General features: G+C 39.1%; 1 protein-coding gene across 18 annotated transcripts in view; it reads left to right on the plus strand.

Annotated features, from left to right (window-relative positions):
* The window catches only part of rbfox3a (RNA binding fox-1 homolog 3a), a 600,072-nt gene that overhangs the window by 247,165 nt on the left and 338,839 nt on the right, over nt 1-14,068 (plus strand). For 2 of the 18 annotated variants that reach the window (XM_051939181.1, XM_051939180.1), the window contains one exon: nt 12,996-13,976. The exons of 13 other annotated variants lie outside the window; for them this stretch is intronic. In XM_051939181.1, coding sequence (XP_051795141.1) covers nt 12,996-13,976 — 981 coding nt within the window. 3 more of the 18 variants (XM_051939182.1, XM_051939179.1, XM_051939178.1) reach the window with 3 other exon arrangements.

The following is a 14,068-nucleotide window of genomic DNA, read 5'->3' on the forward strand; positions in this document are numbered from 1 at the left end:
AAGTCGTAATCAATAAACAAGAGTCTGCACTTGTCTGTTCTGGAGGCTTCTCAGTCTATATTTCAGGTAAACAATGCAATATAATGTTGATTTGAAGGAAAATTGTTTATCATATTGACATGCTAACTTCATCTGAAAAGTAGCACAAAACACAATGTATAGGTGAGGCTGATGGGAATGTTGTGACATTCTCAGGTAATGACCTTTTCAATCATTTTTCATGTACTGGACACAAAATTTTGATCGTGGAATAAAGCTCTTTATACTCACTTCACTCAGGTTAGTAAATACATGTTTATAATATCACCAGTCATTGTAACTGAGGACCATTATGAACATGATTCCCCATCCAAACAGAAGCCACTTAAGATACCTTTCTGCTTAAATGACTTCATATTGAAGTGTTTTTGTCATCTCTTTTTTTTTTTTACATTGCATCACCTACTGTAGTATAAGTAATTCCTAATGATAGATAATAAAAACATACACACACTATATATGTCATTCCTTGTTATTTTTGTGCCCACTGAGCCAAGTGTGAGTCTGCATTTGCGTGCTCTGATGGTCGGATTGTGTTAAACACAACAGTACTCCACCAAGGCTGCTCAGTCGTATCATTTCTGATGGCTGAAATCTTGAAAAAAATCATGGCAGAAATCACGGCACTATGGAAAAGGCCTGTGTTATGGCATGTATACGTTATGTATGGATAGCACATCACATCACCTAAATATGTAGCAGAAGGCAGTAATTGATTGGATTCAGAAACATCCCACAATTTAATGAATTGTTCCTTGTTTGATTTCCAACAGGTAAGTCCAGATAAGTCCGCAGCGGTAGATTTGTAGAAGGATTGTAATCTTGTGATCATCAGCAGGCAGCTGACATAGTGTTCACTTGTTTTCATAGTTAGTGACACCATGCTGCTATCTCACAATGATACAGAAATCTTTAACAAATCTAGATCCAGACTATATGCTGCATCACTGCCAAAATGTAATCACTTGGCCCTTGTATCATTTCTGATCTTCCCTGAAAATTACATCCAAATCCGTTACTTTGTTGTTGAGTAATGTTGCTGACAGACAGACGCCAATTGTCACATAACTCGGCCATTCTTTGGTGGAGTAATGATACTGATGCTGCTGCTACTACTACTACTAATAATAATAAGAATAAGAAGAAGAAGCAGAAGCATCTTTATTTACCGTATATAGGACTGTACAGAATTTAGGTTACAAAGTGCTTCAGTGCTGCAAAATAATGTAGTTTTTAAAATCAACAGTATAAAAGACAGATAAAGGCACAACAAGGTGCATAAAATCAACACAGTGTTAAAGAAGTCGAAAAAATATTAGAATGGAATAAAGTCTAACATCAGGAAAGGTTCTCTGATAAGGAGGAAATTTCTAAGAAATAATTAAAAGTTCATCTTAAAATATCTTTTCCCTTAAACTGCAAACAAAACCTCTTTGTAATCGTTTGTAGTTGTAGTTTTTTTTCCATTAACTCTTCATTGGTCTTTTTTTTTTAACGCTCTCTCAAGTTTGTTTCCATCTTCTTCCAACCTCCTGCTGCTTCAGTTCTGTACAGATTTTATCTCCATCCATGACTGCTTTCTCTCTCTCCTCACCCTGTGCATGTGTGTTATATCTCTGTCTCTGGGTAATTAATGTCTACCCATTTATCTGACTGTCAGCCAGAAGCCCTGAGGAGGTGTGTCTCGACCAGATCAATATCTCATTAGTTTAAGAAGCCCTGCCTCTCTCTCTCTCTGTCCCCCCTTATCTTTATTTCCATCTCCTTCCTACATGCTTTCATCATTTACCTGTCCCTTTACCGTCCGTTTATCCTTCTTTCACCACCATAATTTTTTCCCACTTACTCTTTTCTTACATATTGCATCACATAATTTCAATTGTAGTCCATCCTGAATTGAAGAAAAAGCTGTCAAGACAAGATAGAAGCCCTCACTATTTAATTCAGTTTCCAATTCAGTGATAATTATGTATCACACCAATCCACAACATATGTCATCTCATAGCACTTAATGTAGTCAGAGAATCCAACAATCCAACGCCCCCTTTGGATTCCCTAAATGTTGTTGTGAGACAAGTGTTCGGTTGAACTCTGTTCATCTCTTGGATCTGTCCACTGTGTATGACTACAAACTACTGACTTGATATGAAAGTGAGGGGATAGGATGATATGATCCTGGTGTTCTGTCTCCTGACCTGCTTGACTATTATATTGTCAACTTGAAGATGACTTTACAAGAAGTTAAGAAAGAGTAATTAATATGGAAGTAATTAAAAATAAATGAGGGTGAATGCCAGCGTTTATCAGGGTAGATCGTAGACTAACATTAACATAAAAAGCAATCTGAAGAACACTCCTTAAACTGCTGACTCAAGAAAAGTGACAAAATGCAGATATCTTGGGGACTTGGTAATAGTTTATTGTTGTCTTTAGTTTTTATTCCTGCAAACAGCAGTGACATCCCGTTATCACCTTTTGTCCTGACACACACATAACAGTTATACCGTTTCTATCATTTGCAGAATGCAAGTATAGTATCTCCTGTTTCACTACAACATTAGTGAATCAGAAGTATAATTCTCATCATCAAAACAGATATTCAAATTACAATATTTGTAATAACTGCCTTCTTGTTTGTTGTCCTCAACAGGTCAAGCTGCAGTATACATCTATGTGTGTCCAAACACATATTCATGCTAAGGATGTTGAAGGAATTTTAGACAAGCTATATTATGTATTTTTTGGTGAAATGGAATTAATATTGCTTTTACGTGTATGACTCTGGAGAATTGTTCTACATATTGTGAAGCTCTTGGAGGCAAATATTTAATCTATGATATGAAGAAATATAGAAATAACACTAATTTAACTTGACTCTCTTCAGCTTTATTGTTCTGTTCTCATGTACTTGTACTGTATTAGTATCTGCAGCCTGTTCATTGATAGAGGGAAACAGATTCCTAGTATGTGTTCACATGCTTGGCCAATAAAACTGATTATGACAGAGTGCAAAGTAGATATTCTTAAATGTGGATGCTGCACACATATATTCAACCCAGCAGAACAGAAAATCTATACAATCAGCATATTTTTAAGGTGGCGTGCAAGATTAGTGTCACCAATTCAGTGTCCGGCCAATTGTGAAATATGATCACAATCTCTCCTTCTGTTCCTAAGTTATTTACAGTTCAGTTCAGTTAAGCTAAAACAGTTTTTGCAGTTTTGCATAATACTATGGTGAAGTTGACGTTTTACCTTTTGGACATAAAAATATCCACAGTTAATTTATTGTGTGAAATTTTGTCATAGTTTGCCAGTTAGTTTTTGAATTGTTGCCCAAAACATGTGTTTTCTGAGGTCAAAATGACCTTCACCATTGACCTTTGACCACCAAATTGTATTTACTTCTTCAGTGCTTCCAAATGAACATTTGTGCTGAAATTGAAAAAGTTCATAAAATATGGTGTTCACGAGAATGGGACAGACTATGGATAACCTATAAACGTAACGTCTACAGCCACAGCTGTTACTGGTGGAGGAATTGTTTTTATCATACAAGTTGTGTCACATCAGTTGATGTCAGCCACGTTAATGCTCCATGGACTCAATAACAACAACAGAAGTGGAAACAGCAAATTAGTCATGTTAGTTTAATGTTTACATTCAGAAAAAGATGCTTCCATTTCCTGTTCTCCACATGAACTCTTTTTGAAAATCTGGAAAAAAACTGCCTCAAGCAAGAGTATAAACTTTATGGAAAACTGAGTTTTTAAAATGTTACCATTTCCTTTACATTTTTCTTATGCAATAAGAAAATGTGCATAAAAATATGTGTGGAAGGTGACGCAGCTATAGTATAATTCATGTGCCATTGAAAAGCCAATTTCTTCTGGCCTCAGTGCCCGACTTGGACATTAAAGTGGCCTTTCCTGCTGAGACAGTGGTTTATCCAATAATCCAGACAGCACACAGATTAATATTACATTCCATAAGAGAACACAGTGGTGTGTCTTTTAGTTTCTGTTTTACTACATGCCATTCTCATCAGCTGGCTTTCCTCTGCTTCCATTTTCCACCACCTCTTCCCCCTTTTTTCTTCCCCAGTCTTTTCCTCTGTACCTCTGCAGCATTGAGGCTACTAGCCATAACTCTTTATGAATGATTACAGCTACTTATGGCAGGCTCGCTGAGTGTCGACATAAAGCACTCAAAAGGGCTTTGTTGGAAGCTCCAATAAAGAATGTATTGATAGTCCTTGTGCTTTAGAGGTTTATCCGGTCCGCTTCAGGCTGAGAGAGGGCAAGAAAATCACATGTTTGCAGCAAATTTGTTCTGGTTTTAGCCCAATTCTAGCTTTGTAGAAACAGTTGGAGTCAGCTGGTCAGGTACCATAAGCACTGATAAGCACACTGACAGTTACTAAAATGTCATGAGTGTAGTAAGCATTAAAGAAGTTGAATTAAAACACAATATGGATCAAAATGTAGTTGCATCCTTTTTTTGGGAAGATAATTTCTTTGTGCTACGTATGCTTCAGTCACAGAGGAATGTCTGTCAGTATATCTGCCAACACAGTCCTCTATGGAGCCCTGAGAAATCGGATAAATTTTGTTATTTTTAGCTTAGTGATTAAAGCCAAAGTCCCCCAGTAGGGCCACACTGAAAGTCCTCTATCTAGAATAATATTGCTCTGAACAACAGCTGGGAAGCTGGTAAGTCATTTTGTCAATCAAAATTCAATTTTGAAGTTGTGGGAGCATATGCATTTATATTAGGGTGGGGACTTAAACTTGCTAATCTTGATTAATATATTACAGAAAAAATTATGCGTTAAAAGAAATAACGCATTTAATCACACCTTTCTCAGTTTCCTAATTTCTTTCATACTATACTGGTACAGCCCGATCTCACGGGGATTCGTGAAACTGTCACGTAAGTTTTAGTTTCGGTTTTGTGTGCACCAACACGATTTCCTCATGTTTTTCGTGCCGCTCACCACGAAATGCGCACCAATGTATTTTAAACGGCGGACTTTTCGTGCCACTCAGAACGTATTTCAAAAGAATGTGTATATTATATTTTTAATGTAAAACTGTGGCGAATCCAACGCTATATTTTGCATGACATCGTCCCTAAACATAACCCTAACCATAACCCTAACCATAACCTAACCATAACCTAACCATAAGCCGGTGGTACACTTACCAATTTGCATAGGAATTTCAAGAATGTCCGGCGGCCGGCGGCCGCAAACGCGATCACACAAGCAGTATACGCCGATGGACAGCTTAGATCGTCATGAATCCGCCGGTATAAACCACTTTCAGATGTGATTACCACAGCGAAAAACATTTCGTGGTGAGCGGCACGAAAAACATGACGAAATCGTGTTGGTGCGCACGAAACTGAAACTAAAACTTACATGACAGTTTCACGAATCCCCGTGAGACCGGGTTGACTGGTAACACTGATGCACACGCCAGCCCAGTAGGTGGCAGTAATGGACTTAAAGTATGTTTGCCAGCCACGAAGAAGATGGACGGAATGCATTGTATGGTTGGCCACTAGGTGGTCACATGACAGCGCTTTAGCTACTGCCCGGTAGAAGTGTTTGACCAACGTGGCCACTCAGCCGCAAACTTTTTCTTTTATTACACTAACACTTCAGCAAAAAGTATTTTTGACAGCATTTGAGGTGAGACATAAGCTGTTGAATCTGTCCTCGGTTTAGTTCAATGGCTAGTTTAGACTTTTGAGGAAAGTTTCGCGATGCGTTGGACCTTGCTTCCTGCACTGCATTTGCATAAATGAAACTACTTTATGCAAATGAGCTCCCGGGGCTCACGTTAGCTACAACAGTCCTGGTACCGTTAAACGGTCATCCCATAATAGACCATTTTTCAAGACATTGAAAGTGCTTGAGTTTAAAGTCTTAAAATGTTGAATATAATCATTATAATTGCACTTTGAGTTTGCAGTAATCTGTGAATGTAGTAGACAGATGAAAAACGTAGATAAAAGGAAATGAAACATGAACATTTTTGGAGTTTAAGTTATATATATATATCTACTCATTGATTTAGTCGTAAACCAACATTTATTTGAATTGAAAAGCTTTGCTTATTGTGTCACATAATACTATTTGACAAAAATGCGAGTAATTATAAAATCTGCAATGATTTATATAATTGTTTTTAATCGCATCCCACCGCCAGCACATACACACGTGGACAAAATTGTTGGTACCCCTCAGTTAAAGAAGGAAAAACCCACAATTCTCACTGAAATCACTTGAAACTCACAAAAGTAACAATAAATAAAAATTTATTGAAAATTAAATAATCAAAAACAGCCATTACTTTTGAATTGTTGATTAACATAATTATTTAAAAAAACAAACTAATGAAACAGGCCTGGACAAAAATGATGGTACCTCTATAAAAGATTGAAAACTATTTGACCAGAGTGACATGATTAACTCAGGTGTGTCATTTAATTGACATCACAGGTGTTTCCAAACTCATAATCAGTCAGTCTGCCTATTTAAAGGGAGACAAGTAGTCACCCTGCTGTTTGGTGAAAAGGTGTGTACCACACTGAACATGGACAACAGAAAGCGAAGGAGAGAATTGTCCCAGGACATCCGAAAAAAAATTATAGACAAACATCTTAAAGGTAAAGGCTATAAGACCATCTCTAAACAGCTTGAAGTTCCTGTGACAACAGTGGCTCATATTATTCAGAAGTTCAAGACCCACGGGACAGTAGCCAACCTCCCTGGACGTGGCCGCAAGAGGAAAATTGATGACAAATTGAAGAGACGGATCGTTGGAATTGTATCCAAAGAGCCCAGAGCAACCTCCAAAGAAATTAAAGGTGAACTCCAAGGCCAAGGTACATCAGTGTCAGATCGCACCATTCGTCGTTGTTTGAGCCAAAGTGGACTTCATGGGAGACGACCAAGGAGGACACCACTGCTGAAAAAAACTCATAAAAAAGCCAGACTGGAATTTGCAAAAATGCATGTTGACAAGCCACAAAGCTTCTGGGAGAATGTCCTTTGGACAGATGAGACCAAACTGGAGCTTTTTGGTAAGGCACATCAACTCTATGTTCATAGACTCAAAAACCAAGCATACGAAGAAAAGAACACTGTCCCTACGGTGAAACATGGAGGAGGCTCAGTAATGTTTTGGGGCTGCTTTGCTGCATCTGGCACAGGGTGTCTTGAAAGTGTGCAAGGTACGATGAAATCTGAAGACTATCAAGGCATTCTGGAGAGAAATGTGCTGCCTAGTGTCAGAAAGCTTGGTCTCAGTCGCAGGTCATGGGTCTTCCAACAGGACAACCATCCAAAACACACAGCCAAAAACACCCAAGAATGGCTGAGAGAAAAGCGTTGGACTATTCTAAAGTGGCCTTCTATGAGCCCAGATCTGAATCCCATTGAACATATGTGGAAGGAGCTGAAACATGCCATTTGGAGAAGACACCCATCAAACCTGAGACAACTGGAGCTGTTTGCTCATGAGGAGTGGGCCAAAATACCTGTTGACAGCTGCAGAACGCTCATTGACAAATACAGAAATCGTTTAATTGCAGCACTGTAAACCCAGATTTTATTTCTACTAAAACTTCCGAGTGATCATTACTTATTGTTTTATGTTTTGTAAAAACCTGATATCATTACTAAACAACATTAGTTGTTTGTACTAGTTAGATGGAAAATTCATTGCACTAATCACGTTTAGTAGAGATAACTCGGTATGTTAACTTTCATAAGAAAGGGGCAGGGCTAATTCAAAGTCCTGGACGAAGCAGCGTCAGACATTGCGTCAACGGCACTCCAAACGTGGCGGGACTCTCGACATTGGCAGCATATCTTCACCGAGAAGGAAAGTCACTCCAAGTGGAATGGTAAGTATAAAATAAGTGTTGTAGCCTAATTGTCTTTTTTGGAACTTTTAATACCCAAACGCTTAGAAATAACTTGATGATGCAATGTTAGTGTGTGAATTTATGCAAATGTTAACCCATACTTATGCTAACATTAGCTAATGTCCACCCAAAATAGTGTCAGCTAGCCTAAATGGTGAAGTTAGCTTAGTGTTAGCAGTCTGAGGACCAACTGTATTATTGATATTTCTGTCATTTTGTGCGGTATAAAAGCGATTCAGACACTGTTGTGGCTGAGAGATTCGCTTCTTTTTAATACATCCGCCATTGACGTTTCTCAGCACACATTGAACATGAGCAAAGTGGTGTATCTGTGAGTCCCTGCATTGGGACAAGGACACATCACCGTCGTGTGGGCTCACAACCTAACCTAAAGCGACGCTGTGGCATGACCGTGGCGGACACTTGGTCCGACCAGGTTCCCGACCGCCGTGGGGAGGGGAAGGGGGGCGCTCTGAAGTCGGGCGAACGCAGCAATGATCTCTGACCAATATGGTGAATAATATGGTGAATACAACGCTGTTGGGCTGCCCGGAGCCGCAGCATAACCTCCGTATGACCTGCTGCAGCTTAGAGGGGGAGAGCAGGAGGCTGCTGCATCTTTAGCTGTGAGTTTACCTGTGATGTTGTTTTAATCATTTTATGCAGTTTGTCAGCCGATGATTTGGTGAACCCTCTTACTATTAAAACATCAGCTGCTGATGAGAAGGGATGGCGAGTTAAACTTTCTACAACGGAGGTGTGTCGGTGATAAAGCTTCGTAAAAGATGAGAGAAACGGGAAGAGACTAAATTCAGACCAAGTTTTTGAAGTTGGGGGATTTTTCCAAAAAGATATCAGGTGTATGTTTTTTATTACCACGTCTGCTGTGTGTGCTGTGAGTCTCTCTCTCTTATTCAGTAACTACAAACTCAGGTGTGGGAGTCACTGTGTTACATGTTCATCCGACATATATTTGAAAAGATATCAAGATTGACATGAAACTAAAAGCTGATTAATTACTTAAGTGAGTTGAGTTAAAAACAATGATGAGATTTCAAAAACGCACCTCAGAGATTACAAGACTACCTCATGATTTCCATTTAAAAATTTCAGAAGAAGAAGACCCTCTGACCCCCATCCCATTTGATGATGTCAAATAAATATTTATGATTTCCCCACTGCAAGTAAAACCCAATCCTATGGAAAAACACTGAGTAACAACAATGACAATAACAACAGTGACAACACAAACTAACATTAATTGACTTATTTTGCTGACAAGCCTTATCAAAGTAAACACACCATTGTTGTCATTTTAGTTCTAAATTAATTAATGCAATATAATATGGTATAACACTAATGCCAAGTTAAAGCAACCAAAACATATGATCCATTATAGAGCAGTCATGTCAGGTGGCAAAGCAATTTGCTTATAGATCTGATGTCATTACAATAATGGTGAGTCAGCAGGTGCTGCTGTCTAATTTAAGTATCAAATGTTTTTCGTGGCTCCATACAGATTTTTGTGTGTATAAATGACAATGTGCTTAAAGGTAAAATGAAATATAATAATATTTTTTTTAAAAAACAGCTGAACTATTAGGCAAAAATGTGAATTAAACTTCAACATATTTGAATGTCTGGCCCTCAAGGTGTCTGTTGACTTTGCAGCATGTAGGCTGAAAGTATTAAAGTCACTTTTTCAGTTAAGCCCCTTTATTGGGCACACACACTATAGTATTTAAATAAAGTAGGCTACTTGATTATCAAAATAATTGCATTGGATTACCTTTCGGTATGTAACAGTGACATTTTTGAGCTAAATGCTCTCTTGTTTTTATTTTTACAGATCCGTGTGCTGTGAGGATGATGTGGAAGTGCAAATATTGTGAGTATATGTGTGAGAAAAGGGGTTACCTTTTAAAACATTATAGATTAAAACACGGAAACTATGGTAGAACTGTCACATTTCCCTGCTTACACCAAGAATGTGTGTGTACATTCAACTCCATTAATGCACTTAAGGTCCACTTAGCAAAGATTCATCAGAAAACCCAGGGTACACAACTGAGTGAAACTGCCCAAGTAACCTTGCGCTGTCTGTCATGTGATTTTTCTGCACCCTGCACTGAAGCAGTCTTTCTCAGTCACCTGCGCAAAACACATTTGAAAGTAAAACACACAGTTCAGTGTCCGTATAATGGATGTAACTTTCACACTAATGTGTATTCCACATTTAATGCACACAGAAGTAAAGAACACAAAACACACACCTGGAGGATGTTCAGACCAGAAATATTTTCTAGTAGTGTAACTAATGAAACAGCCCAAGAAGAACATGAGCCTCCAAATGTCAGCACTGAATTAGAAGACAGTGAGGATTCTACCTATGAAGATCTTCATGATCTAGAGAAACAGTTGGAGCACAACCTAGCAGCTCTTTTTTTAAAGATGCAAACGGTCCTTCACATTCCTGAAAGTACACTGCAACATATCATACAACAGCTTTTACAGATGTGTGAACTATCCCAGCCACTGCTGTATAATGCAGTCAAGAACATTCTGAAACAACATACAGATGTTGATGATTCAGTTGTGGAAGAGTTAGTCAGGGCTGCTGCAAAGAGCAATCTCATCATGAAATTCTGTGGCAAGGATGGCCCCTTATCTACCACAAAAAGGAGAGCAGCCTATGTGAATAAAAACTTCACAGAGGTTAAACCAGTAGAGTACATTATTGAAAGAGGAAAAAGATCTAGTGTTGTATATGTTCCTCTGCATCCAATGCTACAGAAGATGTTGAATAGGGCAGACATTTTGGACAAAGCTCTTCACATCCAGAAGCGTGTGCAACATGAGTACAGTACATACAGAGATGGCTCATACTGTAATGACAATGACTTCCTCAAAGGGGAGGAATTCAAAATCGCTCTTGGACTTTACACAGATGATTTTGAAGTGTCCAATCCTTTAGGAACATCTAGAAAGAAACACAAAATGACTGCAGTGTATTGGGTGATAGCAAATGTGCCATCACAGTACAGATCCACACTCCACTCCATTCAGCTTGCTCTTTTGTGTAAAGTCTCTGATGTAAAAGAGTTTGGCTACACTAAAATTCTCCACCCTCTCATTCAAGATCTGGCTTCTTTGGAGCAACATGGTGTATATGTTGAGAAGTTAGGAGAATGTGTCAAAGGTACTGTGTTATATGTGGCTGCTGATAACTTGGCTGCACATTCACTGGCAGGATTCTTTGAAAGCTTCATAGTGGACAGATTCTGCAGGTTCTGTATGGCTACAAGAAGCGAGATGCAAGAGAAGGAGGTAAACTCGGGTGCTTTTGAACCCCGCACTATAGACACTCACAACCAGCAGGTGCAGGAGGTAAAGCAGGATCCCACTTTGGCTAAACGGTATGGTGTAAAAGGAGGGTGTACATTGACTGACTGTCTGGAGCACTTTCATGTTGTTCGTGGGTACCCCCCGGACATCCTGCATGACCTTTTCGAAGGCATTGTTCCTGTTGAGCTGTCCCTCTGCATTTCAGACATGATTTCTAAGAAATATTTTACCATAGAGACACTGAACCATGCCATGAAAACTTTTGAATATGCCTTTCATGACAAAACTGACCAGCCTCAGCCAGTTGCCCATGGCTTCTCTACCAAAGGAACCATAGGTGGCAATGGACATGAGAATTGGGCCCTACTCAGGCTGCTCCCACTCATCATTGGCCATAAAGTACCTGAAGGAGACAATGCGTGGAACGTTCTGCTGCTCCTAAAAGACATTGTTGAGTTGGCTGTGGCAACAAAGCACACTGAGGAATCTGTACATTTCCTTGATTGCAAAGTGTCAGAACACAGAGAACTGTTGCAAACAACATTCCCAGATTTTAGATTACGACCAAAACACCACTACATTGAGCATTACCCTGAGATGATCAAGGCATTTGGTCCACTTTCAGATGTTTGGACAATGCGCTTTGAAGGAAAACACAAATTCTTCAAACGGGTCATTCGTAATGCCCACAACTTCAAAAATGTGGCTCTTACATTGGCTGTTAAACATCAAAAAATGATGGCTTACTATTTGGACACAAGTTTATTTTTCAAGCCATCAGTTGAAATGGACAAGGTCACCACAGCATCAGTCACATCTTATCCTGCAAATATCCAACAGGTTTTCTGCCAGAGAGCTCCTCAGCTTGCATCAGTTTTAGTTGCATCATCAGTCTATGTAGATGGAATTAGATATTGTGCTGATATGATAGTCTCTGCTGGTTCATGCTCTGGCCTCCCTACCTTCAAGCAGATCAAACAGATTGTGGCAATCAACACTGAGATCCTGTTTGTTTGCAGTGAGATGACTGCATGGTACCATGAGCATTTGAGATCTTTCGAACTCATCAGTGAGAGCAGTAACCCCCCTCTGTGTGTGGTGCAACTGAAAGAGCTGAATGATGCTTTCCCTCTTTCAGCATACAGATATGGCAATAACTTAGTAGTGACCCTCAGGCGCTATATTCTGTGTTAAGAAGCCACTGTGATTTCTGCAATCAGTCTAGGCTGTAATAGAACATTTTGTAGCTTTTTTTTTTTTTTTTTAGCTCATGTTGAAATTTAGAATGACACAGTTCCAATTTAATTTTATTTACCCCTAGGATCTCAATGGAAATCAACATTTTTTCTTGTAAATTTGCGAGTGTGATTTTTGAGAATTCCCAAGTTTTTTTTTTTTTACAGATTACTCATAGGTTGGTCCATAAAATGGTAATCAGTGTTTATCAAAGCCCAGTGTGACATCCTCAAATATTTCGACTTGAAATCAATTATGAAAATAATTCTTGATGATACATTGCACCTCTACATAAACACTAAAAAAAGTGCACTGAACTTAAGCAATCAACTTATTAATCAACCATTTTTGTGATGCACATAGCAATGACTCAGCAATTGACTGTGCTTTTGGATATGTATATTTCTAATGACCTAATTTTTGTTTCTATTCCCAAGATGACTACAAACCCGAAGATGACCCTGAGGGTCATTCTAACAGCGACAGATATACGAAAAGTAATCCTAAATACAAGGCCTACTACAGTTGAAGATTTCATTAGCAAGCTTAAAGAAGCACTGGGACTTCATTATAACTTCAGTCTTCAATATCAAGATCCTGAGTTCAATAATGAACTATGCAATCTGACAGATACTGAAGAACTTCCCGAAAAACCAACAGTCAAAGTCATCCCTGTCCTTGAGATGGTACCTGCCTCATCTGATGAAATCTTCAGTCACACTCCCAGCACAGCAGATACAGAGATACTCTCACACTCATCTCAGGAGCGACAGAAACAGTGGCCAGAATTTTTTGATATCCCAACCTTTTCTGTTGATGTAGAGTATAGACTTAGGCAAGCTGATTTGCTGTTTATGAGTGATGGTACATACCTTAAAGTATCAAAAGAACTAAAACATGAGATCCTTGAAAGATTGGCAGAGAGCATGTATAGCTACACAGCATACCCAACTGCTGCTCAGTTTGAAAGTGTTGCTGTAGCACTGATAAGCAAGCACCCTTGTCTCCAGGAGCGAGGCTCAACCACTCGCTGTTGTGGTTGGAAAAATAGTCTCAAACATAAAATGGCTAATTATAGAACAAAACGTAGCCAATCAGGATGCCTAGATGTTGCAGTAAATGCCGGTAAGCGAGGAAGACATACAGCAGAAGGACAACCAGCTAACAAGCGTATCAAGAAAGCAAAGAAAGGTGAAATCAACTACTTGCCCAACTTTCCTGATGGATTTGATCAGGCAGCCCTGGAGGGAGTCTGCAAAGACTTGGTTGATGAAATGCAGAAGAGAACACCAAATGGACCTCTTGTGGAAAAGAAGATGGACCAGACGTTTGCTCTGAGAAGAAAAGAGGTGGTGGACTCGGAACCTGCAATAAGCACGATGGTGAAACGCTGGCCCGCCCTTTTCACTGAAGATGAGGTATGTTCAAGAAAGAGAAGATAGCTAATTGCTTAATGATCTTTCTGTGATCTAATTTGTCCAGATGTATATTTGTCTCGTCCTTTTCATGG

This window comes from Acanthochromis polyacanthus, chromosome 19 (assembly GCF_021347895.1).
Source record: "Acanthochromis polyacanthus isolate Apoly-LR-REF ecotype Palm Island chromosome 19, KAUST_Apoly_ChrSc, whole genome shotgun sequence".
Lineage (NCBI taxonomy): Eukaryota > Metazoa > Chordata > Actinopteri > Pomacentridae > Acanthochromis > Acanthochromis polyacanthus.